A 26,507-nucleotide genomic window follows, 5' to 3' on the forward strand; every position below is an offset into this window, starting at 1 on the left:
GGACCCTCCATTGCCTACTATCGCCCTTCAGAGGGAGGCCCAGACTACCCTCTACTTCTGCGGGGTGATTGATGGGGGGGGGGCTCCACAATCACTTGCCCAAAAGAGGGAAGCCCAGGCTACCCAGCTGGCAGCACTGCAGTGGGAGGGCGGGATCTCCCTGTGTGCGGCGATTGATCGCCCTGCAGTGGGAGGCCCAGGCCAGCCAAGTGATTGCACCCCACGCCTATCACCAGCAGAGGGAGGTGACCTGTGGCGGGGCGGGGCGGGGCGGGGCTGGGCCAGCTGCTGGCAGCCAGAGGAAGGAAAGCTCCGATAGGCCCTTATTACTGGCTAGGCTTAGGGACCCTACCCGAGTGGTTCCAGATTATGAGAAGGTGCAGGCTGGGCTGAGGGACACTCCCCCCACCACATGCATGAATTTCGTGCACCAGGCCTCTAGTATATAATAATATATATGGATATAAATAATATTGATTAGGAAGTATATTAGTAAGTATTTGAATCTTTTGCCTTAGCTAACTTCTGACAAAAAATAAATACAAAACTCATTTTTCAGGATATGTTCATTTAGTACGAGCAAAGGAGAAAATGATACTATAAATTCTTAATGCTTCACTAAAATTGTGATATATTCCAAATTTTTATTTAGCATATGTCACTGTGGCATACATTAGAGCATTAAGATTTAAATAAAAATGTTAGTTGTATGAGTATATTGCTGCAGATACCACTAAACCCTCCAAAACTTAGTGGCTAACTATAGCAGCTGTTAATTTAGCTCAAAACTGTTGGTTATGCACAACTTAGCCTACCATGTTAACCTTATATAACATGGCTAGTGAGTATCCTATCTAATAAAAGAGTAATATGCAGATTGACCATCACCCCAACACACAAGATGGCTGCTCCCATGTGGCCGAAAATCCTGCCCCTATGTGGACACAAGATGGCCACCACAAGATGGCCAGCAGGGGAGGGCAGTTGGAGGCAATCAACCCTGTAGGGGAGGGCTTTCAGGAGTGGCCAGGCCAGCAGAGGAGGGAAGTTGAGGACAAACAGGTTGACATGGGGGTAGTTAGACATCAATCAGGCTGGCATGGGAGTGGTTAGGGGGTGATCAGGGTGGCAGGCGGAAGCCGTTAGGGGCAATCAAGAAGGCAGGCAGGTGAGCAGTTGGGATCTAGCAGTCCTGGATTGTGAGAGGGATGTCCGACTGCCCTAAATGGTCAGTTTAACATCCCTCGAGGGGTCCCAGATTGGAGAGGGTGCAGGCTGGGCTGAGGGACACCCTCCACCCTGTGCAGGAATTTCGTGCACTAGGCCTCTAGTAGGTTATATAAGTAAGTAATTGTATACTTCAGTATATTCCATTTTCTACCTTGCCCTTTAAACTAGTTATTAAAATCATACTCTAAGACTTATTTCCTGCCAGTTTCCTTTCTTCTCCAGGTATGCTTTCTCTTCTAGAAAATTTTATTTATTCTGATATGAACCAAGTCATTTCAGAATATTCAGAATTTTTTTAAGATTTAATTTTTTAAAATAGTTTTTTAAATTGATATCAGAGAAGGGAGACGGAGAGAGAGATAGAAACATTAATGATGAGAGAGAATCATTAGTTGACTGCCTCCTGCATGCCCCCTACTGGGGATTAAGCCTGCAACCGGGCATGTGCTCTGACCTGGAATCTAATTGTGACCTCCTGGTTCATAGGTCAATGTTTAATCACTGAAACACACCGGCTGGCTTAAGACTTAATTATTTTTAAGAATAGTTTAAGGTTTACAACAAAATTGAGAGAAAGGTATAGAAATATCCCATATAACCTTTGACCCCCATATGATAGTCTTCCCCGTTATCAATATCACTTATCTGAATGGTACTTTAAAAAAAAAAATGCCTTTTTATTTATTTTTTATTTTTTTATTGAGGATGAACCTACATTGATACATCATAATCACCCAAGTTCATAGTTACCTTATGGTTCACTCTTGCTGATGTATCGTCATTATAATATCATATAAAATATTTTCACTACTGTAAAAATTCTCTATGATCTACCTCTATGATCTCCATCCCTGGCAACACTTGATCTTTTTCTTGTTTCCATAGTTTTTCCCTTCCAAAATGTCATATATTGCAATCATACAGTTTGTAATCTTTTAAATTGGCCTCTTTCACTTAGTGCTATGCATTTAAGCGTTCTCTATATGTTTTATACCTTGATTCCTCATTTCTTTTTTTTAATTTATATTTTATTTTATTTTATTTTATTTTATTTTATTTATTTTATTGATTTTTTACAGAGAGGAAGGGAGAGAGATAGAGAGCTAGAAACGTCAATGAGAGAGGAACATCGACCAGCTGCCTCTTGCACACCTCTTACTGGGGATGTGCCTGCAACCCAGGTACATGCCCTTGACCGGAATCGAACCTGAGACCTTTCAGTCCGCAGACTGACGATCTACCACTGAGCCAAACTGGTTTCGGCATCCTCATTTCTTCTTAATGCTGAATAATATTTCATTGTCTGGATATCCTCAGTTTATTAATTTACTGAAGGATATCTTGTTTGATTTCATGTTTTGGCAGTTACGAATAAAGCAGTATTTTTTTTGCTGGTAGATGCCTTGTTGATTTGATACTATATGAGGAAAACATGACCTTTGCTATTTTATATGGCCTTTGCTGATTTGTCAAACATCAGTTGACTATATTAATATAGGGTTCTAATTATGGGCTCTCTCTTCTGTACTTTTGTCTCTATTACTGTAGCTTTCTAATAAGTCTCAAAGTTGGATAGTGTCAGTCCTTCAACTTTTTCTTCTTCTTTAATAGGTTGTTGGCTATTCTGGTCTTTTGCCTTTCCATATAAACTTTAGGATCAGTTTGCCAGTATTAGCAAAATAACTTGCTAAGATTTTTATTGTGATTGTGTGAATCTATAGATCAAGTAGGGAATAATTGATTATGACAATATTTGATCTTCAATCTATGAACAATGGGGTATTTCTTATTCTTCTTTGATTTCATTTATCAGCGTTTTGTAGTTTTCCTCAGTTTGTTCTTTTACATATTTTGTTAGATTTATATAAAAGTATTTTATTTTGACAGAAGCTAATGTAAATCACATTGTGTTTTTAATTTCAAATTCTACTTGTTCATTGTTAATATAGATATAGAGAAAAGCAATTTACTTTTCCATATTAACCACGTATCCTTAACCTTCTGTCATCACTTACTTAGTTCCAGGAGGGGTTTTTCCTGATTCTTTCATGTCTTCTATCTAGATGATTGTGTCATCTGTGGACAAAGACAGTTTTATGCCTTCCTTCCCAATCGCTTTAGCGAGACAGTACAGTGTTGAAAAGGAGTGGTGAGAGGGGATATCCATGCTTTGTACCTGATTATAAGGGGATAGCTTTGAGATTTTCACCATTAAGTTTGATGTTACCCTGTAGGGTTTTTGTATATAGTTTTTATCAAGTTGAGAAAGTTCCTCTTATAGAAACTAAAATAGTAATACTTTCCCTCCTTCTAACTTTTTCTAGCTGAGCTAATAAATTTAGAGACAAGATTAACAGGAGAAAATAAAATTTTGGTACATGTGTATGGGGAATTCACATAAGTATGAAAATTCCATAAACAGTGAGATAATATTGGGTACATATGACATTTTAGACAAAGGAGGAAAGGGAAGGAACAAGATATTAGATTTCAGAAATGACTGTGTGATTTATAGGTAGTTGAGGAAGAGTAGAACACATGGTAGGCAAATCCTTGCTATGCAACTTAGAAACAGTATAACTCGGGTATCTAGTTTACAGACCCCTACCTGAAGCCTTTCTATTTACCATACTTATTTCAAATTGGGCTAAGGCAGACATTGTAAGATTTCCTTCCTGAAGCAGATTTGTGTGTTTTTAAAAAAAAATTTTTTTTATCCGAATATCTTGGGCAAGAAAGGGGTCAAAGGTTTTTCCCCCTGAGTCTTTTGTTTCTTTTTTAATGATAGAAAACTTTAGTTTCATGGAATCAACCCTGGATTTGTCACATCCTATTTCCCTTAGTCCAGTCATAGAAGAATATAGCTGGAGTTTCAGTAAAGTTAGAAGCAGAGTCAAAGTCCAGAGTTTCCATTCTGTGTTGCAGCTGGGCCCAGTATATCAGGCTAGCTATAGTCCATTAGTCCATTGTGTGTGGGCTAATGCAGGAAAGCAGGAGCAAAAGAGCCCCCACAAGCCAGGAGTTAAGTGTAATGCACCAAGAACCTGTTGTTTCTTAATAACAGCTTAAAATCAGCATTCTAAAAAGAAGCTTCAAGGTGGCAAGACTTTGGTCCTCTTCATCCTCTTTTTCTAATTTGCTGAGTTGTTGTTTTTTTAAATCATGAATGAGTGTTAGATTTTGTCAAATGCTTTTTTATGCATCTGTTGCTATTGTTATCAGTGGGGTGCCATCTGTGTCCCCATCTGTTACCAGTGGAAGTGGAGTTCTTGGGATGTCACAAGGAAAGGAATTTCCTGAGACTCGCAGGGAGGATGAGTGATCTTTATTTCCATGGAATTAAGCCCATGGGTTCCCAGTTTACCATTTCCTTCTGTCTTGCCATGAAAAGAAAAGTCCAGTCTTGTCTTCAGCAGGGCTAGAATTAAGGCCACTGCTCACAGTCTCTGCTCCATATTAAAGCACAGTCCAGTCCAGCATCTCCAGCTTACCTTGTGTTCCCAGCTGTGCTCCATTGTGTGTGGAGTCCACATGCCATGGGTCATGTGGCTTCTAAGACCACATGGCTATAGAGAGAGAACAGGCAAGCACACAGGGCGAGTGCGGGTCATGAAGCAAGAATGTCAGAGCACAAGAGAAGAACAAGAGACTGGGAACTCTTTGGGAATTATATAGTCCAAAATTATATAGTCCAATGAGCTTGCATTGGGGTCCATGCCCCTAACCAATCCATTTTTTCTCAGGCTGGAATGATAGGCAAGTAGCTTCCCTACGTCACTCTGACTTCTCCCCTTTGTTGGATTTAGATTATCGATTTTGGATCTATATTTTCTAGTATATGCATTCAGTGCTATAAATTTACCTCTAACCACTCCTTTCACTTCATCCAACAAATTTTGTCAAGTTGTATTTTTATTTTCAAGTAGTTCAAATATTTAAAAATTTCTCTTTAGATATTTTCTTTGAGCCATGTGTTATTTAGAAATGTGTTGTTTAATCTCCACATAATTTGGAATTTTCCAGTTGTCTTTCTGCTACAGATTTCTAGTTTAAGATTCTAAAAGCAGATATTGTATGATTTCTATACTTTTAAATTTACATATTTAGAAGTTTTATTGTAAACATAGGTTTTCATTTCTCTTGTGTTTATATCCATTTAGAATGTCAGGGTCATATGGTAACTTTATGTTTAGTCATTTGAAGAACTGCCAAACTATTTTACAAAAAAGTCACACCATTTTTTATTCTCATCAACATTGTATGAGGGTTTTGATTCTTCCACATCTTCACCAACACTTTTTTTTCTGACTTACAGATTCTAGACATCCTAGTGGGTGTGAAGTATCTCACTGTAGCTTTGATTTGCATTTCCTTGATTACTAATGATTTGAGTACCTTTTCATGTACATATTGGCCATTATACATTTTTGGAGAAACATCTGTTCAGATCCTTAGCCCAGTTTTTAATTATTATAGATTATTTATCTTTTTATTATTAAATTGTATTAGTTTTTTTTAATATAAGATACATATATAGATATCTATCTATATTAATATATAAGATATCTATATATTAAAGCCTATCTATATATATATAGATATCTTATATATTAAAGCCTAAGTGACTGAATGACCAGTTGGACCAGTCTCTATGATGCTCACTGACCACCAGGGGGCAGATGCTCAACTCAAGTGCTGCCCCCTGGTGGTTAGTATGCTCTCACAGTGGGAGCGCCACTCAGCTGACCAAGGAGCACCAGACACCAGGCTCACGGCTGGCAAGTGCAAATGTGGCAGCATGAGCCTCTCCTGCCTCTGCGGCAGTGCTACCATTTGGCAGCGGCAGCAAGCACAGCAGGGCCAGGATGAGCGGGAGTGGCTCAGCACCTGGCCAGGGTTAGGGCTCCTCCCCAGCTGTCTGCCACTTCGAGCACTCCTACATCCCTCAAGGGGTCCCAGACTGTGAGAGGGCACAGGCCAGACTGGGGGATCCAACCAGTGCACGAAGCTGTGCACTGGGCCTCTAGTCTAGTAGTAAGTATTTTGTCAGATATCTGATTTGCAAATAATTTCTAGCTCTGTATGTATTGCCTTTTCATTTTCTTGATGTCCTTTGAAACACAAAAGTCTTTCTGAATTTTGATGAAGTTATTTTATCTGTTTTCTCTTTATTTGCTTATGCTTTTGGTTTCATATTTAAAAATCCTTTGCTGAATCTTATTTTATTAAGATTTGCCACTGTATTTTCTTCTAAGTTTTGTACTTTTGCTCTTACATTTATGCTTCGTTTATCTCTTCTTCTGAAGAATTCTTTTGTTCTTTCGTTTGGGGATTTTTCTTTATATCCTTATTTTGGCTGTCTGTTTGAGTTTGTGACTATGTATTAGATAGATCCTCTATGCATCTCAATCTTTAGTTCAGGAGAGTGTCAAACGCTTTATGACTAATTAGATCAGGCAAAAACTCAAAGCCTCCAGAGACTGCCTTTGCCTACAGACTGATAAGATTCTGATTTGAATGGTCTCAGGCAGTCATACTGAAGTGTGATGAGAGTTTTTGTCAATAGGGTGGGGAAGTTGCTTCTGCCTGGAGGCTAATTATTATATCGAATATCTTTAGTGGCCTCAGGACAAGGTGTTTTCCAATAGGGTGGGTCAACTGTCTTCCCCCAGGCAAGGCAAATGTCTGTGTGGGAAAGATGCATGAGGGAATGACTCAGCACAGGAATCTGGGGGTATCTGCTTCCTGAGCTCTAATCCCCTAGTCCCCAATCCTGGCTTTTTGCTCACATAGCTCCAGTCCATTCTGTCCTTCCTCTACCATAGCGCAAAGACATTTATGTCTTTGATCTATATTGAATAATTTTTAAAATGTGGTGTGACATATGGGTTCTATTTCTCTTTCTTTTCTTTTTTTTTGCATGTGGCTATTCAGTTTCCCTGTATCATTTGTTGGAAAGGCTATTATTTTTAATAAGAGCTTTCCTTCCTTGTTGAAAATCAGGTGACCATAAATGTAGGGCCTCTCAGTTTTATTCCTTTGATCTCCATGTCTATTCTGTGCCAGGACCACACTGTCTTGATTACCATTGCTTTGTAGTAAGTTTTGTAATCAGGAAATGTAAGCCCTCCTCCTTTATTCTTTTTCTCAGGCTTGCTTTGGCACTTCTGGGTTTCTTGCAATTCCATACGAATTTTATAATCAACTTAATTTCTACAAAGAACACAGCTGGGAGGATTACATCGAATTTGTAGATCAGTTTTGGAAATATTGCAAGGCAGTGTTAAATGTCTCTAAAGATTAGTGAGAGGGGTGATTTGTGTGTGAATGTGTGAGGACACAGACATGTTAGGAAATATTTATTGAAAATAGCCCAGCTCAGTAGTTGAGCATCAACCTGTGAACCAGAAGGTCATGGTTCAATTCCCAGTCAGGGTACATGCCTAGATTGCAGGCTTGATCCCCAGTGTCGGGTGTGCAGGAGGCAACTGATCAATGATACTCTCTCATCATTGATGTTTCTGTCTCTCTCTCTCCCTCTCCCTCCTTCTCTTAAATCAATTTAAAAAAAGAAGAAGAAAGCAAGAAAATAGTCTTACATTTGCTTAAAAAACAAAAAACAAAAAAACTTAATCTAAGTAATATATTTAAAGCTTCCTAGATTACACAAATTGCCAGATTTTGAATGGTTGCAAGTAATCAGCTTCATTGTATTCTAAAATGAAAAGATAGGCATATGCCTATTTGGTAGACATTTGTGGGAAAAAAATTTTTGTTGTTGTTTTTAATACATTTATTCTAATGGATTATATTATTTTGCTTAAGAGGAAGGATTCTTTATTTTATTGATATTTTACAGAGAGGTAGGGAGAGGGATAGAGAGAGTTGGAAACATTGATGAGAGAGAAACATTGATCAGCTGCCTCCTGCACACCTCTAACTGGGATGTGCCTGAAACCAAGGTACATGCCCTTGACCTGAATCGAACCTGGGACCGTTCAGTCTGCAGGCTGACACTCTATCCACTGAGCAAAACCAGTTAGGGCCATTTTAGTTAATCTTTTGTGTGTGTATATATATATATATATATATATTGATTTTTTACAGAGAGGAAGAGAGAAGGATAGAGAGTTATAAACATCGATGCAGAGAATCATCGATCAGCTGCCTCTTGCACACACCCTACTGGGGATGTGTCCACAACCAATGTACATGCCCTTGATCAGAATTGAACCTGGGACCTTTCAGTCCCCAGGCCGACGCTCTATCCACTGAGCCAAACCAGTTTCGGCCATTTTAGTTATTCTTTTTTTTTTTTTTTTTTTTTTTTTTTAAATTTTTATTTTTTTTATTATTTTAATTGTTCCTCTTTCCCCCCCCCCCTCCATTGCTCCCCTCCACCAGGTTCCCACCCTATCCTCTGCCCGTCCCTCCCTCCCCATTGTCCTCATCCATAGGTGCACAGTTTATGTTCAGTCTCTTCCCACACCACCCTCTCCCCTTTTCCCCGAGAATCTTCAGTTCACTCCCCTTGCATTCCTCTCATTCTATTATATTCAACAGTTAATATTGTTCATCAGATTTTTTTTTTAATTTGCTTGGTTTTTAGATTCACTTGTTGATAGTTACGTATTTGTTGTTCATAGTTTTTGTCTTCATTTACTTTCTCTTCCGAAAGAACCCCCTTCAGCAATTCATATACTTCTGGTTTGGTGATGATGAACTCCTTTAGCTTTTTTTATTAATGAAGCTCTTTATCTGGCCTTCGATTCTGCATGATAGCTTTGGTGGGTAGATTATTTTCGGCTGTAGGTTCTTACTATTCATCACCTTGAATATTTCTTGCCATTCCCGTCTGGCCTGCATGGTTTCTGCTGAGAAATCACCTGACAGTCATAGGTGCTCCTTTATAGGTAACTACATGCTTTGCTCTTGCTGCTTTTAATATTCTCTCTTTATCTTTTGCTCTTGGAATTTTAATTATGATTTGTTTTGGTGTGGTCTTCTTTGGATTCCTTTTGTTTGGAGTTCTGTGTGCTTCCTGGATTTGTAAGTCTAATTCCTTCACCAGGTGGGGGAAGTTTTCTGTCACTATTTCTTTCAGTATGTTTTTGATATCTTGCTCTCTCTCATCTTCTGGGACCCCCATAATTCTGATGTTGGTTCGCTTGAAGTTGTCCCAGAGGTTTCTTACATTATCTTCAACTTTCTGGATTCTCTTGCCTTCTATCTTCTGTGGAGGAGTGTCTTCTGTCTCTTTATGTTCCAAATCTTCGACCTGATTCTTGCAATCTTCCATTCTGTTTTTAGGACTCTGTATAATATTTTTTATTTCAGGTCAATGTTTTCTTTATTTCTTGTTGATCCCTTATTATTTTTTGTTGATCTCTTATTATTTCTTGTTGATCCCTTATTATTTCTAATTGATCCCTTTTCATATCCTCATAGGAAATTCTTGAAAAACCTTATAAGTGTGGTTTTAAACTCTATATCCAGTTGCTTTTTGTCCTCCATTTCTTACGTTTGTGGTCTGTTTCCTTGTCTCGGCATTTTCGCAGCTTCCCTGAGTTGGTAGCCTTAAAAGTCTCTGTGTTCAGCTTGGATGGGGTGGAGTTTCAGGATGGAGCCTACAGCCTTGGCTTCCATCAGCCACATCAGCCACATATGTGGCTCCTGAGTCTCAGTGTTCCTCAGGGTCCTTTGGTACTCTCTGCAAGCACCTCTAAGAGTGAGGTGCCCTCGAGTTTTGCCTGCTACCAAACAGTCTAGGCTCTCATTTTTGTTATTCTTAAAGGTTCTTTTCTACTTCTGAATTTCCTTAAGTTAGGATTTATTAGATTTTTTGAAGCCATATTATAGTAATCTTATTTTCTATTAATTAAATATTAAACTCAAACTCAGATTTGAGTTATTGGAGATAAAGCATACAACTAAGACATTCTCACCAATTACATAAAGAAATCATATATATAATTTTATGTATTTTCTTAATTTTTAAAAATGAGTTTATACTATATATATATATATTGGTTTCATATAACATTTCCTCCCCCAGATGATGGACCTAGCCAAAATGACTCTGCTATTGAGACTGCCATGACACTACCAAGTGAATCAAGAGTAAATGTGCATGCCATCATCACATTAAAAATATTAGACTATAGGTATGTAATTCATTTTTTTAAAATGTAACAAAACAGGAAATTTTCAGAAGTAAATTTTTTAAAAATTGCATTAGTATGCTTGACTTAGAATAATAGCAATTCTAAAAGCAATGATGAGATAGAAGCATATTAAAATTTCAATGATCTTAAATACCCTTTTTTTAGGTGGCTTGTATGTATTATGCTAGAGATGAATGGTTATTGATAGTAAAATATTTATAATAAAAGACTTTTTGCTATTATGAAAAATAAAAGGGTGACAGTATTGGTTAGTAATAAAATTTTCTGACTCCAACATCTAGAGAGGATTTTTATATTTGGACAGGGTAGAGGAGAGGGGGAGGGAGGTGTGCTTATGTTGATAAATTAGAAATAAATGTAATTTAGTTAATGAACACCCCAAGCAGGCAAAGCTTGAGAGGTTGTATTGTGTTAATATAGCTGAATGAAAGTAAATAATGTCATAGTAACATTGTGCTCAGGTAGCACATATATTCAATCTGAAACAGTTACAGTGTTGGTATGTAAGCTGAGACAAAGCTTAAAAATTTTTGTGTATTATAAAAGTACATTCAATTGGGGAATGAGGATACCTTATGCAAAGTTTGGGAGTGGTTGTCAAATGTTCTATCAGTACTGAAGCAACAATGATAAAATAACCAATACTATCAAAGTTCTTGCAATGGTTGGCTTGGTAACGTAATGAAAATACAGAATTATATCAATTCATTTACACAGCCAGTTTCAATATCTTGCCTCTTTTCCTCAATATGTCAGTATTGAGACCACCTTCTCAATAGTCAGTATCCTCCAAAAAACATGTATACAATAATAGTAATACAGTTTTATTTGAGATAATCACTCCTACTTTTTAAAGACACAAATATCACAAAAGCATAATAAATACAACACTTAAGACTACACATCTTAGATTACTTAGATTCTGAATTTATTGTAATTTGTTTTCCTCAGAGACTTTAATTGGGAAAGAGTATACCATTTAAGATACAAATTCCAAATTTTAAGTTATAAATGCCTTCAACTAAATTTTTAAAAATAGCATGAGTCTTAAAGTTTGATTACAATAAATCAGTTTCTGATGACTTGAGCATTGCTGATTGAAAAGATAAAAATGCCACCTCTGCCCAAAAGAAAATGGGGCCCTTAGCAGAAAAAGTAGAAGGCATAATACGTATGAAATTTAGGCTGTCTTTTTTCCTATCTGTGTTACAATAACTTTCTTTCAGAGTTCTCTCATACTGCACACATTATATTGCTTTCTTGTACATACAGTCATTCAGTGGACATTTTATTGAGGATGCTTTTAAGTGGATGATGTATTAAGCATTAAAAATTTGTAAAAGAAGAACATAAAGATAATGGCTAATTATAACATCAACAGATTGTTGAATGTCAGCAGTCTATAGTTTCATTTAAGATTAAACTTACATTTTATTAAAAATTTTACTGAAAAATTTAATTTTATTGAAAAGGAAATTTACATTTGTAAAAGATCTGGCATAAATAACAATAACTCTTTATATTCTAATTTCAAAGAACTGAGGTTCAGGAAAGGTGAATGATAAAGCTCCTTATTGGTAGAACCAGGAATTGTTTATTCTAAGGCCACTACCCTGTCTACCTGTCACATGCTAAAGGAGAGAGAAATTGGTTTAGGTTATGAGAACACTAGTTTAGTACAATATTGAACATTTAAGAATGATTCTTATCTTGCAGTTAGATATATACCTAAAGAAAATTGACAGGTAGCCTATATTAAGAGATTTTTAAAAAGGGGCAAAAACAGTTTTTAAAATTACAGATTTAGTTCTACTCTGAGGTAGAGGAATCCATTTACTGAATTACTAGCTATTTACTGTATGACTTCTAGACATTAGACTCTGAAGATATATCTCTTTTATTAGCATTGAGTATATGAATGCTTAGAAGGCACATTGTGTTGTGACACAGTATGTTGTCTGAATTCCTGGCAGTTAACATTTTGTGGGTTGGCAGGTTTTTGTGGCATTCTTTATAGAACTAAATTATCAACTACCTTAAAAAATTGTCTTATAAGAGATCAACCGAAGGACTTGTATATAATACATATATATAAGTACAACCAATGGACACAAAACTCAGGGGAGGGAGGGTATGGGAGGGGGGGCAATGTTAAAATATGTACACAGATAATAATTTAATTTTAAAAAAATAAAGTGAATGAGAGACTAAAAATAAATAAATAAAAGTAAGATCAAACTTCAAAAAAATTGTCTTATAAAATCTTCAAAGTTCTGTAAAAGTGAAAAGTAATAATCATATTTTTCTGGACTTCTCAAAGTTAAACATTTTTCATTTAGTGATAAACAAACAACCTTGATTCCTGATGAAGTGTTTGATGCAGTAAAAAGCAACATTGTCACTTCTATTAACTTCAGTAAGAATCAGCTATGTGAAATTCCAAAAAGGTAAGAACTGTCCATGATGCCATTTCTATTAAGGTGTTACTCATTCTAAGTTTTGTTTCATCTTTGTTGCAAAAATATATATATATATATATTTTAGTTTTTAAATTTGAAAGTATATGTAAAATTTCTTGCATTAATAATACTTGAGGGATTTAGAAAAATTTATTTAAATATTTCCTGAGATATTTTTACTGTTTGTTATGAGAGGTGTATATATGTAGATTTTTTCTAAAACTTCGTTTCTTTTTTTATATTTTAAACTTGGAGACTAGATATCAGATTTATTAAAAGTTTTAAATTACTTTTTCCCACATAATGAAAAATATATAAGGAAGTTTTAAGAGACTATCCAAAGCCAGGTTCATGTAGATTAATAGAAATTTTCATTTGAGGCTTTATATTGTATTTGTGGCTTGCCAACCCACTGAATTTTTCCACTGATAGCAAAAATAAAATTGACTGAATCCTATTAATATTTTTCTCCCAGAAAAGGATACTTTACTTCCAAATATTAGAAGGCTTTCTCATTATATAGTTTTTAAAACATCTTTTTGATGTAAATTATAGCAGAATTTTAGGTTTTGAGAAAAAATTAATTTAACATTGAACTTTTACAAATGAATGTTTTTGGTTTTTTTTTAAATATATATTTTATTGATTTTTTACAGAGGAAGAGAGAGGGATAGAAAGTTAGAAACATCGATGAGAGAGAGACATCGATCAGCTGTCTCTTGCACATCCCCTATTGGGGATGTGCCCACAACCAAGGTACATGCTTTTGACCGGAACTGAACCCGGGACCTTTCAGTTCGCAGTCCGACGCTCTATCCACTGAGCCAAACCGGTTTCCGCATGAATGTTCTTTTGCAATTAAAACTATATACCCAGAGAAAGGTAACAGATAACTTTGCAATTAAGACAACAGTGTGGAAGGCAGGATTGGGCAATGTTAAAGAATTGGGACAATATAGTTGATTGCTTGTATCTATATCCTAGATCCACCAGCTGTGTGGCCTTGGACAGGTTAACTAGCTGCTCTTCCTGGTAGTTTTCTCACCTGTGAAGTAGAGATAATAATTTATTTTTACCGACTAGAGTCATGGTGCATGGATTTGTGCACCGGTAGGTCCCTTGGCCTGGCCTGCGTGGTTCAGGCCAAAACTGGCTCTCAGACATGTCCCGAGGAGTCCAGGATTGCAAGAGGGCTCAGGCCAGGGTGAGGAACCCCACTGGTGTATGATCGGGCCTGGGGACGGACCACGGAGGGCTCCAGGGCATGTCTGGCCCATCTCACCCAGTCCTGATCAGCCAGACCTCAGCAGCAAGCGCACCTACTGGTCAGAGTGTTTGCCCCTTGGTGGTCATGCATATCATAGCAACTGGTTGAACAGACACTTAGCATATTAGGCTTTATAAAAATATATATATGTTATTGATTTTTTTTTTTTTTTTTTACAGAGAGGAAGGGAGAGGGATAGAGAGTTAGAAACATTGATGAGAGAGAAACATCGATCAGCTGCCTCCTGCACACAATCTACTGGGGATGTGCCCCCAACCAAGGTTCTTGCCCTTGACCGGAATCAAACCCGGGACCTTTCAGTCCGCAGACTGACACTCTACCACTGAGCCAAACCAGTTTCGGCTAAAATATGTTTTATTGATATTTTTACAGAGAGATAAGGAGAGGAATAGAGAGCTAGAAACATCGATCAGCCACCTCTTGCACACTTCCCACTGGGAATGTGCCCACAACCAAGGTACATGCCTTTAACCGGAGTCAAACCTGGGACCTTTCAGTCTGCAGGCTGATGCTCTATCCTCTGAGCTAAACCTGTTAGGGCTTGCATATTACTCTTTTATTAGATAGGATATGCATAACCCATGGACACAGAATATAGTGCATTAGTCCTCGTGGGGGCGGTTAGGTGCAGGGTTGAGGGGGTCATTGGGAGGGAAAAGGGGACATATGTTGTACTTTCAACAATAAAGATTAAATATAGAAAAATTTATATGTTATAAAGTTGATTATGGCAATAAATAAAACATTTCTTTAGGCTAGATTTCTAGATAACTGACTAAATCAAAGAATATGGCTATCTATAAATATCCAAACTCATTGTATCTTCTTTAACACTGTTTGGTATTCTTTTTTTCTTGCTCATATAGACAAAAGTGATTTATAGTCAATAGTTTAATTTATTTCTTGGCTAACCATATATAGCAATTCATGTTTTTATAGTTAAACTAAAGGCCCGGTGCACGGATTCATGCACCAGTGGGGTCCCTTGGCCTGGCCTGTGCCCTCTCGCAATCCGGGACCCCCGGGGGATGTCAGAGCCAGTTTCAGCCCAACCCCCACAGGCCAGGTTGAGGGACCCCACCCATGCACCAATCTGTGCACTAGGCCTCTAGTATGTATATAAAAATCTTTGGTTAATCTCTTCCCCTCTTCCCCCACTCCCCACTTCCCTCTGAGATTCATCAGTCTGTTCCATGTTTCTATGCCTGTGGTTTCTGCTCTGCATTGAGCATCTGCCCCCAGTAGTCAGTGCGCATCATAGCTACTGGTTGGTCGGACCAGTATATGTATTATATATGTGTATATATAGCATACTTTTGTATATATAGCATACTATGTATGTATATATACACACACACACACATATATATGTATATATAGCATACTTTTAAACTATTTAACTTGATTAGGCTTACTTAGAAATGTTCAGTTCTTTTTAAGTCTTTGACTTAAGTTGCTTAGTAGTGACGCTTATCACACCTTGGAATTAACATAATTTTTCTTGCAGTCATGATTAAATGTAATGATAGGGTAACAAATACTATACTATACTTTTAAAATGTGGGCATATAATACTTTAAAATTTTTTTGAAATACCCAGATGGTGTTATATAATATACTCTAAAAAGAAAACTACTGTGTTATAGAATATATGCCTGACCATTTATTTTATGGATTCAAATCATTACAAAATTGCCTAGATTTGACTTTTCTTCTTTGTCCATAATTGGTTTAAATATAAAATAAAGGGTCTGTTAAACTTCATCATGCATTTAAGGATAACTAGAAATTCCAGGACAGGTAATATTAAAGTTATTTTTTAAAACTATTTTTATCAGTTACACATCCAAGCTAATTAAAATTTTTATGAAGAAAGTAAAATTTACAGAAGATCTTAATTAGCAGAAATAGTACAGGATTCCCCCCACCCCTTTATGGTTTGAGTGCTAACATTTAAAAATTATTTTTGTTTCAGGATTATAGAACTGAAAGAAATGGTTTCTGATGTTAATCTTGGTTTTAATAAGCTTTCCTTTATCTCTTTGGAATTATGTATGCTTCAGAAGTTGAGTTTTTTAGATCTCAGGTATGTATTGATACTGTTCTTTACTTTTTCCATTATAACTTGTCTTTGAGTTTTGCCTAACTTTTGCCCTGTCCCTCATATTTTCCTAAGTCTGGAAATTGGTCTTTAGCTTATTAATAATATTTTAGGGTAATTCTAAAATATAGCATTTAGGAAATGTTTTAATCAGATATCTATCATTGGTAGGCAATTTATAAGTTAGGTTACATGGCAAAATTATATTAGATATTGGAAAATATTAACACGTTTTTTTAGATTTTTGCTTATGCAAATAACAAATAGCATGTAGAAAGTATTTGCTTAATATGGTTTCTTTTCTGGAAATAAATAACATTAAACTGTCCTGTACTGGCATTCCAACTAGCTGGCATGACCTCTCTCTTTTAAAAAAAAATATATTATTATTGATATCACAGAGGAAGAGAAAAGGAGAGATAGAAACATCAGTAATGAGAGAGAATCATTGATCAACTGCTTCCTGCATGTCCCCTACTAGGGATCAACCCACAACCTGGGCATGTGCCCTTGACTGGAATCGAACTGGGGACCCTTCAGTCCGAAGACTGACACTGTATCCACTGAACCAAACCAGCTAGGGCTAGCATGGCTTCTCTTAAAAACAAAATTATTTGGTTACAAAATATTATATTACACATACATGCCAGAAATAATGAAAAGGAACACTATGAGTGTCAACAAAAAGAAAAGAAAATAAGGTTCTGCAGATGTAGTAGGAAGTTTAATTTAATTATATTCAAAGTTGACATGACAGGATCAGAATTATCACAGTTCTCTGAAGGTAATAATATATGTGTTTGGGTTACCTAATTTATTTGCATGGGCTTTAAAACTGTATGTCTACTACCAAGGCTTCATATTGTTCATATATTGTTTAGGAGTGTTTTTTAGTTCAAGTATAGCTCTTCTTGTTTTGCTCAAACAATAGTCAAATAATAATAAATTAAATTATATCTGTTTTTTACTTATGGGATGAAAGCAAATCTACTTTACTCTGCTCCTTCTAAATGTAGATTAGTTTCTATTTTCAGGTGGCAGCATTTGCAAAACAGTGTAAACTGTATTTTAGTTCAGTATTAACAGAGTAAAAAGGATGAATTCATGTCCACATTGCTGTTGTATTTATTTATTTTTTTTTACTATTCTTCAGTGTGTATGTATGAATGCCTTTTTCTGTAACCATATCCGGAGGTTTCTAATTAAGTGACTAAAATATGCTTTTATGTCTAATATCAGTAGGTGTAAGACTTTCTAGGAAAAGGATAGAAATGAGCAGTAGGTTATTCAGTACAACTTAATAAAAATAACTGGAGAAAAGTACAGAGAAAAGAAAAAAACATAGATTGAAATTTAACTATTACACTTGACTTCTGAATGTAAAGAAATAATTCAGAGAAAATTATTCAATTGTAATATATAGCAATCAGGTTGGATATAATTTTTTCACAGATATTTTTTATTTTAGTGATATAACCTCTATAATTCTACCTTTTTGTTAACCTTTCTTCTAACATTATTTCCAGATCCTTCTCATGTAAATGAGATTCTGTTTTTTGTCATGGTTCACCATAAGATCTAAAAAAAAAAAATGTTTTTTAATTCACTGTGCAAATTTAAATTCTAAACTTAGAATAGAAATGGACTTGCATAATACCTATGTTTAGAAAGTTCCACATTTCTAAATATGTAGAATCTCTCTACTTTCCTGTATCAATTGTTTTATATAATATTTTAAATTTTTTTCAGTAGCATTTCATGTCTGTATGCAAGATATCTCTGTATTAACACCAATCAGATATCTGTAGTATCAAAGAATGTGGTTTTTATAGACATGATCTAAAGGGCCCTGATCCGGAGGAATATTGCTGAACTAGTTTGAAGGAGATAAGGGGTTAGTTAACACTGTTTGTCCTGTTAAATCAATTGTCAAAGAATTGACTATATTATTAATGGGATACATATTGGTATTAGAATTTGGCACAGTAATCAAATACTTGAGGTAACTAACTGATTTAGTATTTTCAGGACTCAGCCGTAAGCAAATCAGATCGTAGATTGATAAGCAGAGCTGTGTATTTCTTGTGTGTGATCAACACTTTAATTATAAATTGAAGCTGAACAAAATTTCTTTGTAAATCATCTTTTTCTTTCTAATTTAGAAACAATTTTTTAAATTCTTTGCCTGAAGAAATGGAATCGTTGATAAGACTACAGACAATCAATCTTTCCTTTAATAGGTAAGAGAACAAATTTGTGACTAATGTTTATGCTATAGAAAATTTGTAGTTTTAATCAGAGAATACAACTAAAAGAGCAAACAAAAAAGGCCCTATATTTTTACTTCATTTAAATATCCAGGTTTATTTTCACTTAGTCCTACATAGAATTTAAAGTGTTGTTGCTTTCTTAGAATTTTCACCACTGACATGTAGTAGATTTTTTGATCCTTTTAATCATTTTAATATAATTGCTATAATGGAAGCATTGTGCACAGACAAAAGTGTTTCCTAAAATTACCTGAAGATAAAGGAGGTAGCATTGAAACTGAGACTTAGGAAAAATAGGCAGACATTTTTCAGATACACAGGGGTAAGGCACCCCAGGTAGAGCAAGTAGCATGTGCTAAAGCACACAGATATGAGAACATGCTGTGTTTGGGGCACTTCGAGAAGTTTAATATGGCTCTGACCATAAAGTATGGAGCTAGAGAAGTGGAGATAACAAATGAAGTTGTGGCATGTAAGCAGTAAAAACCCCTCAAGAGATTTTTATCCAAAATGAAACTTAGATTTAATTCTTTAAACACTATAAAACTACCACTAATTATTAAGAAATAGAGGCACATTGCATGAATTCATGCACCAGAAGGGTCCCTTGGCCTGGCCTACCTGGCCTATGGGATCGGGCTGAAACCAGCTCTCCGACATCCCCCAAGGGGTCCCAGATTACAAGAGGGTGCAGGCCAGGACAACGGACCCCACCTGTGGACATTCTGGGCTGGGGAGGGGCATGAGAGGTTGGCCAGTTGGGAAAGGACCGCAGGAGTGCTCCAGGGTATGTCTGGCCTGTCTCTCGCTCAGTCCCGATCAGCCGGACCCCAGCAGCAAGCTAACCTACTAGTCAGAACATTTGCCCCTGGTGGTCAGTGTACATCATAGTGACTGGTTGATTGGTCAACTGTTTGCCCCCTGGTGGTCAGTACATATCATAGCAAGCAATATTACACTTTGATTGGCTGAATGGATGACTGGACGACTGGACATTTAGCACATTAAGCTTTTTTTTTTTTTAATAAATGTATTTTATTGATTTTTTTACAGAGAGGAAGGGACAGGGATAGAGAGCTAGAAACATCAATGAGAGAGAAACATCGATCAGCTGCCTCCTGCACACTACTCACTGGGGTGCACCTGCAACCTAGGTACATGCCCTTGACCAGAATCGAACCTGGGACCCTTCAGTCCACAGGCCAATGCTCTATCCACTGACCCAAACCAGTCAGGGCCATATTAAGCTTTTATTACATAGGATAGCTAATACTTTTGGGGAGCTTATTATCTTCTGACACTGGACTAAATATTTTTACGTGTATTTCTCATTTCATTCTCACAAAAGCCTGAAGATAAAGGAGGTAGCATTGAAACTGATACTGTGGTAGGTTCTGTTACTGTGTCCATTTTAAAAAATTGAGGATATATGGGAATAGAGGGATCATATCTCAACAAAATAAAAGCTTTATATGATAAACCTATAGCCAAATTCATACTCAGTGGTCAAAAACTAAAACCATTTCACCTAAGAACAGGAACAAGATGGAATGCCCATTTACACCATTCCTGTTTGACATAGTTCTGGAAGTGCTAGCCATAGCAATTAGACAAGAAGTAATAAAAGGTATCAAATTGAAAAGAAGATGTAAAACTCATTATTCACAGATGACATGATACTGTACATAGAAAACCCTAAGGATTCCATTAAAAATTATTAGACTTCATAAATGAATTCAGCAGGATACAAAATTAATGCCAAGAAATCAATGGCATTTTTATACACCAGTAGTGAACTAACAGAGAGAGAGACTAAAAAAACAATCCCATTTACCATTGTACCAAAAAGATTAAGTTGCATAGGAATAAACTTAACTAAGGAGGTAAAAGACTTGTACTTGGAAAACTACAGGACACTGAAAAAAGAGTTAGAGGAAGACATAAACAGATGGAAGAACATACTATGTTCATGGATTGGTAGAATCAACATCATTAAAATGTCCATACTACCCAAAGCAATCTATAGATTCAGTGCACTCCCCATTAAAATACCAATGGCATGTTTCACAGACCTAGAACAAATTCTTCAAAAATTCCTCTGGAGTAAAAAAAGAGACCCCAGATAGCTCAGCAATCCTGAGAAAGAAGAACGAAGTAGGAGGGAATCTCAATACCAGATATCAAGTTGTATTACAAAAACATTGTTCTCAAAACTGTCTGGTACTGGCACAAGAACAGATATATAGATTAATGGAATAGAATAGAGAACCTAGAAATTGACCCAAACCATTATGCTCAATAAATATTTGACAAAGGAGGCAAGAACATACAATGGAGTCAGGACAGTCTCTTTGATAAAAGGTGTTGGGAAAATTGGACAGATACATACAAAAAAATGAAACTAGACCACCAACTTACACCATACACAAAAATAAACTCAAAATGTATAAAGGACTTAAACATAAGATGGGAAACCATAAAAATACTACACAGACAGTGAAATCTCAGACATATGCTGAAGCAATTTCTTTACCAATACAGCTCATATGGCAATGGAAACTAAAGAGAAAATAAACAAATGGGACTACATCAAAATAAAAAGCTTCTGTACAGCAGAATAACAAGAAAGCCCACTGCATGGGAGAATATATTTGCCAATGTTATCACCAATAAGGGTTTAATCTCCAGCATTTACAGGGAACTCATACAACTTAACAAAAGGAAGATAAACAACCTAATAAAAAAATGGGCAACAGACCTAAGTAGATACTTTTCAAAAGAGGACATAAGGAAGGCCAAGAGACATATGAAAACATGCTCAAAGTCACTAATCATCCGAGAGATGCAAATCAAAACGACAATGTGGAACCATCTCACACTTGTCAGAATAGCTATCGTCAACTAATCAACAAATGACAAGTGCTGGTGAGGATGCAGGAAAAAAGGAACCCTCGTGTACTGTTGGTGAGAATGCAGACTGGTGCAGCCACTGTGGAGAACAGTATGGAGTTTCCTTAAAAAACAAAAAATGAAACTCCCATTTGACCCAGTGATCCCACTTCTAGGAATATATCCCAAGAAACTAGAAACACGAATTAGAAAGGACATATGCACCCCTGTGTTCATAGCAGCACAATTTACCAGAGCTAAGATTTGGAACAGAATAAATGTCCATCAGCAGATGAGTGCATTAAAAAACTGGTACACCTACACAATGGAATGATATGCTGTGGTAAAAAAGGCATTCTTTCCATTTGCAGCAGCATGGATGGAACTGGAGAGCATTATGCTAAGCAAAGTAAGCCAGTCAGAGAAAGACAAATATCACATGATCTCACTCATTGTGGAATACAATGAACAACATAAACTGATGAACAAAAACAGATTCAGAGAAGCAATGATCAGACCTTCAAACCTCAGAGGGAAGGTAGGGGAGGCTGGGGGTAAAGGGGCGAGACCAACCAAAGGACTTGTATGAATGCATATGAGCCTAACCAATGGACACAGACACCAGGGTGGTGAGGGCATGAATTGGGTGGTGGAGGGGCATTGTGGGGATAAGGACACACATGTAATACAATATCTTAATAATAATAATAATAATAATAGTTAAAAAAAAAAAAAACCAACCCTGAGGATTAGGAGCTAACTCACCTGACATTCACATAGATAGTAAATAATAGAGCTGGCATATGAAACCAGGTGGTTTGACTTTAGAAGTTGGGCTCTTAATAAAGTGTCATATTGTTTTTTTATGATGAAAGTTGATTTTGGTAACAACTTAAATATTAATAGCTAACATTTACTGTATTTCAGCCACAATCTGATGGTCTTCAGATATATTCATTTAATCCTGATAATCCTATATAATAAAAGACTAATATGCAAATTGTCCCTTCCACCAGTAGTTCGACCAAAGGGTGGGGCCAGCCCGCCAACTGTCTGTAGGCCCCGCCCCTGCTCTTAGCTCCCCACCCAGATCGGGGATGGGGCCAGCCAGCCAATCTCTTGTATCCCCTCCCCCTGCTGGCCCAGCCTGATCCACCCCTATTGGGGCAGGCCGGCCAGTCCCTACCTGTGCATGGATTCGTGCACTGGGACTATAGTAAGTTTATAAGTTTCATACTATTATTCCTCATTGACATAGTGATGTTAAAATGCTGTTTTTTAAATTTTTGTTCTGTCTGCTCCATTATTTTTGCTTTCTCATAGGTACATTATACTACTGTTGTCATTTTTTTTAATTTTTTAATTAAATTATTATCTTTGTACATATACATTGCCCTCCCCCCTCCCATACATACCCTCCCTCCCCAGAATTTTGTGTCCATTGGTTGTACTTATATGCATGTATACAAGTCCTTCAGTTGATCTCTTATCTCCCCCAGATCTCCCTTGTTGTCATTATTTTAAAATGTATGCACTTCTCAGATCTCTCAATTTTTACTTGTGAATTGAATTATCATTTCTCTCTTGAATTGTCTGTTAATCAGTTGCGTTGTCAAGTAATGTCTTTGGAGAAGTGGCAAAAGTTAACCCTAACTTCTGCGTTAACAGTTGAGCCATGTAATTTTTTCCCCCTTTAAGTGTGCAATTATGATTTATAGTATATTCACAGATATGGACACCATCATTACAACCAATATTTTTATTGCCTTAAGAAGAAACCATTGTACACTTTAGCTGCCATCCTTTTATATCCCCTTCTCCACCTTCTCAGTACTAAGTAACAATCTTTCTGTCTTTAGACTTGTCTATTCCATTTTATATAAATAGAACTATATGTGATCTTCTGTGACTGCTTTGTTTCCCATAGCATAATGTCTTCAAGATTCATTCAAATTGTAGCATGCATTGGTAATTCATTTCTTTTTATTGCAGAGTAACATTTTCTATATGAATGTACCACATTTTTTTTATTTACTCATCAGTTGATGGTTATTTGCATTGTTTTCAGCTTTTTGGTTCTTATTGTTAATGATGCTCTAGATTAGGGGTGTCGAACTCAATCAGAGAAGGGGCCAAAATCTAAAATCCAGCCTAAATTGCGGGCGGAATGGTTTACTGAACAGTCATAAACTGTCATTGTGATGGAAACGCAGCGGAGTGCAGTGATGACAGCGCGGTGCGGGCCACATTGCAAGGCCTGGCGGGACGGATTTGGCCCGAGGGCCTTGTGTTTGACACATGTGCTCTAGATGAACAAGCTTTTGAATGGACAAATCTTATCACTTCTCTTGGCAGTAGAATTATATGATAACTCTGTGCTTAACTGTTGGAGGAACTGCCAGACTCTTCCAAGGTGGCAGCACCATTTACAGTGCCACCAGCAATGTATGATTTCTCCACATCCTGTGATTTCTCCCATCTCTACCAATTCTTATTTGATTTTTTTATTTTAGCCATCTAATGTTATTTGCCTTTTAAAAAAATATATTTTATGGATTTCAGAGAGGAAGGGAAAGAGACAGAGAGATAAAAGCATCAAAGATGAGAATCTTAATCAGCTGCCACCTACACTCTCCCTCCCCCCAACTGGGGATCAAGCCTGAAATCCAGCATGTACCCAGACCCAGAATTGAATCGTGATCTTCTGGTTCATAGGTCAATGCTCAACCACTGTGCTACACTGTCTGGACAAAAGTGGTATTTTTAAAAAAAAACAACATATTTTATTGATTTTTTACAGAGAGGAAGGGAGAGGGATAGAAAGTTAGAAACATTGATGAGAGAGAAACATCAATCAGCTGCCTCCTACATACCCCCCACCGGGGATGTGCCCACAACCACAGTACATGCCCTTGATCGGAATCAAACCCGGGACCCTTCAGTCCGCAGGCTGATGCTCTATCCACTGAGCCAAACCGGTTTTGGCAAAAGTGGTATCTTATTGAAGTTTTAATTCACATTCCTATGATTTCTAATGATGCCAAGCACCTTTTCATGTCATCGATCATCCTATATAATAAAAGCCTAATATGCTAAGTGTCTGGTTGTCCAGTCATCCGTTTAACCAATCAAAGTATAATATGCTAATGATATGCTAAGGCTGCTAAACTGATGGTTATGATGTGTACTGACCACGGGGGGGGGGGTGCGGGGGGGGGGGCAGTTGACCGGTCGACCAGTCGATATGACATGCACTGACCACCGGGGGTAGACGCTCCGACCAATAGGGGTCTGGCTGATCCGGACTGAGCAAGACAGGCCAGACACACCCTGGAGCCCTCCTGCGATCCTTACCTGGCTGGCTAATCTCCCGTATCTCTCCATGGTCCCAAACATGCACCAGTGGGATCCCATGGCCTGGCCTGCACCCTCTCATCATCCAGGATCCCTTTGGGGATGTTTAGAGTCGTTTTTTGCCTGTTCCCACAGGCTAGTCCAAGGGACCTCACTGGTTCATGAATTCATGCACCTGGCTTCTAGTTTGTGTATATTCTTTAAAGACCTGCCTATTCAGATCTTTTCTCTAATTGTCAGTTGGGTTTTCCTTTTACTATTGAGTTGTAAGTTTTCTTTATATATTTTAGATACAAATTCCTTATTGGATATATGACTTACAATATTTTCTTCTGTTTAGTGGGTTATTTTTTCATTTTCCTGATGGTGTCCTTTGAAGCACAAAGGTTTTAATTTTGATGAGGTCGTTTATTTATCTTTTGTTGTTTGTGCTTTTGGTGTTATATCTAAGAATCTATTGTCTGATCTAAGGTCATAAAGACTTAATCCCTGTTTTCTTTAGAATTTTATAGTCTTAGCCCTTACATTTAGGTCTTTAATCCATTTAGAGTAAATTTTTGTATAAGATGAGAGGTAAGGATACCAGTTGTCTTTTTGCATGTGAGCCACGCCTTTTCATGGGTTGGTGGGAAAGAAAAGGAGGGACTTTTTGGAGGCAGGTTAGTTAGTCTGTACTCCTAGGTATTAACTCCTAATCCTCTGGAAGTACAGAGCTGCCTTGATTATTACTTTTTTTTTTTTTTTTTTAATATCAAGGCAGCAAAGGAAGGGCAATGTAGGGAAGTGAAAGGCCACAGTTGTAAAGTTCTACAGCCTATCTTTATCTTTTCTAGTCCATTTTATGAGATGCGGTTTGCCTCACACTATCCTGGCCTCTGTCCCCCAAGAGACATTCGAGGATTTTGTATTAATTGTTCTGAGAGCCATTAGTTTTCTTATCTCTTTTGTGGCATCTTCAGCCTTGCTTTGGAAGAGGAAGCTGATAGTCTATGCTAGTTTGTCATCTTTTCAAGAACCAAAAAGGCACTTATTTTTGAAATTTCAGTCAAAGCAAAATAGGAATCTTAAATTTCTACTTAATATTGGCAGTGATTCTGTTTCATAATAAAAGTGAACTAAGGAAGAATACCTACACAGAGACATTTTATGTAAAGAATCTCAGGAAGATTTCCTTGTCTCCTGAATGTGAAGAAGAAAACATTGGAGAATTTACTCTAAACTTGCTTGATTTTATACAATAAAAGAAACTGTTCCAAATCTCTCCACTTAACATATATTTCAAGGTTTCCAAAATTAGTTCATTTTCTTTATTTTCTGGGTAAATTTGAACCTAGGACTTGAACCAAATATAAAATAATTTACACTAAAGAAAACTTTATCTCAAGATATGAAACTTAAGATCGTTGTTTGAAGGAATGATTTTGCCTCTGATTCCAATATATTTAGGTGTGCTGTTCATCTTTAAATAGGTTCAAAATACTACCTGAAGTTCTGTATCGCATCTCGACACTTGAAACAATTTTAATTAGTAACAATCAGGTTGGATCTGTGAACCCTGAAAAATTGAAGATAATGGAGAATCTGGTCACATTGGACCTTCAAAATAATGACCTCCTACAAATTCCACCAGAGCTTGGTAATTGTGTGAACTTAAGGTAATTACTTCATTCTACTAAGATTTTCCATGTATTTGATTGCTTTGTTGAAGTTTCTGAGTTTTTTGTTTGTTCT

The 26,507-nt window shown here is 36.8% G+C and overlaps 1 protein-coding gene across 4 annotated transcripts in view; it reads left to right on the forward strand.

Moving 5' to 3' along the window:
- The window catches only part of LRRC40 (leucine rich repeat containing 40), a 51,179-nt gene that overhangs the window by 21,021 nt on the left and 3,651 nt on the right, over nucleotides 1-26,507 (forward strand). Inside the window, exons 10-14 of one of the 4 annotated variants that reach the window (XM_036445002.2) lie at nucleotides 10,286-10,394; nucleotides 12,755-12,862; nucleotides 16,138-16,248; nucleotides 18,426-18,503; nucleotides 26,223-26,347. In XM_036445002.2, the coding sequence (XP_036300895.1) occupies nucleotides 10,286-10,394; nucleotides 12,755-12,862; nucleotides 16,138-16,248; nucleotides 18,426-18,503; nucleotides 26,223-26,241 (425 nt within the window). In that variant the 3' untranslated portion in view covers nucleotides 26,242-26,347. Of the gene's footprint in view, nucleotides 1-10,285; nucleotides 10,395-12,754; nucleotides 12,863-16,137; nucleotides 16,249-18,425; nucleotides 18,504-26,222; nucleotides 26,432-26,507 lie in introns of those variants that run through there. The other 3 variants (XM_036444999.2, XM_036445001.2, XM_036445000.2) reach the window with 3 other exon arrangements.

This window comes from Pipistrellus kuhlii, unplaced genomic scaffold (assembly GCF_014108245.1).
Source record: "Pipistrellus kuhlii isolate mPipKuh1 unplaced genomic scaffold, mPipKuh1.p scaffold_m20_p_2, whole genome shotgun sequence".
NCBI classification, from domain to species: Eukaryota; Metazoa; Chordata; class Mammalia; order Chiroptera; family Vespertilionidae; genus Pipistrellus; species Pipistrellus kuhlii.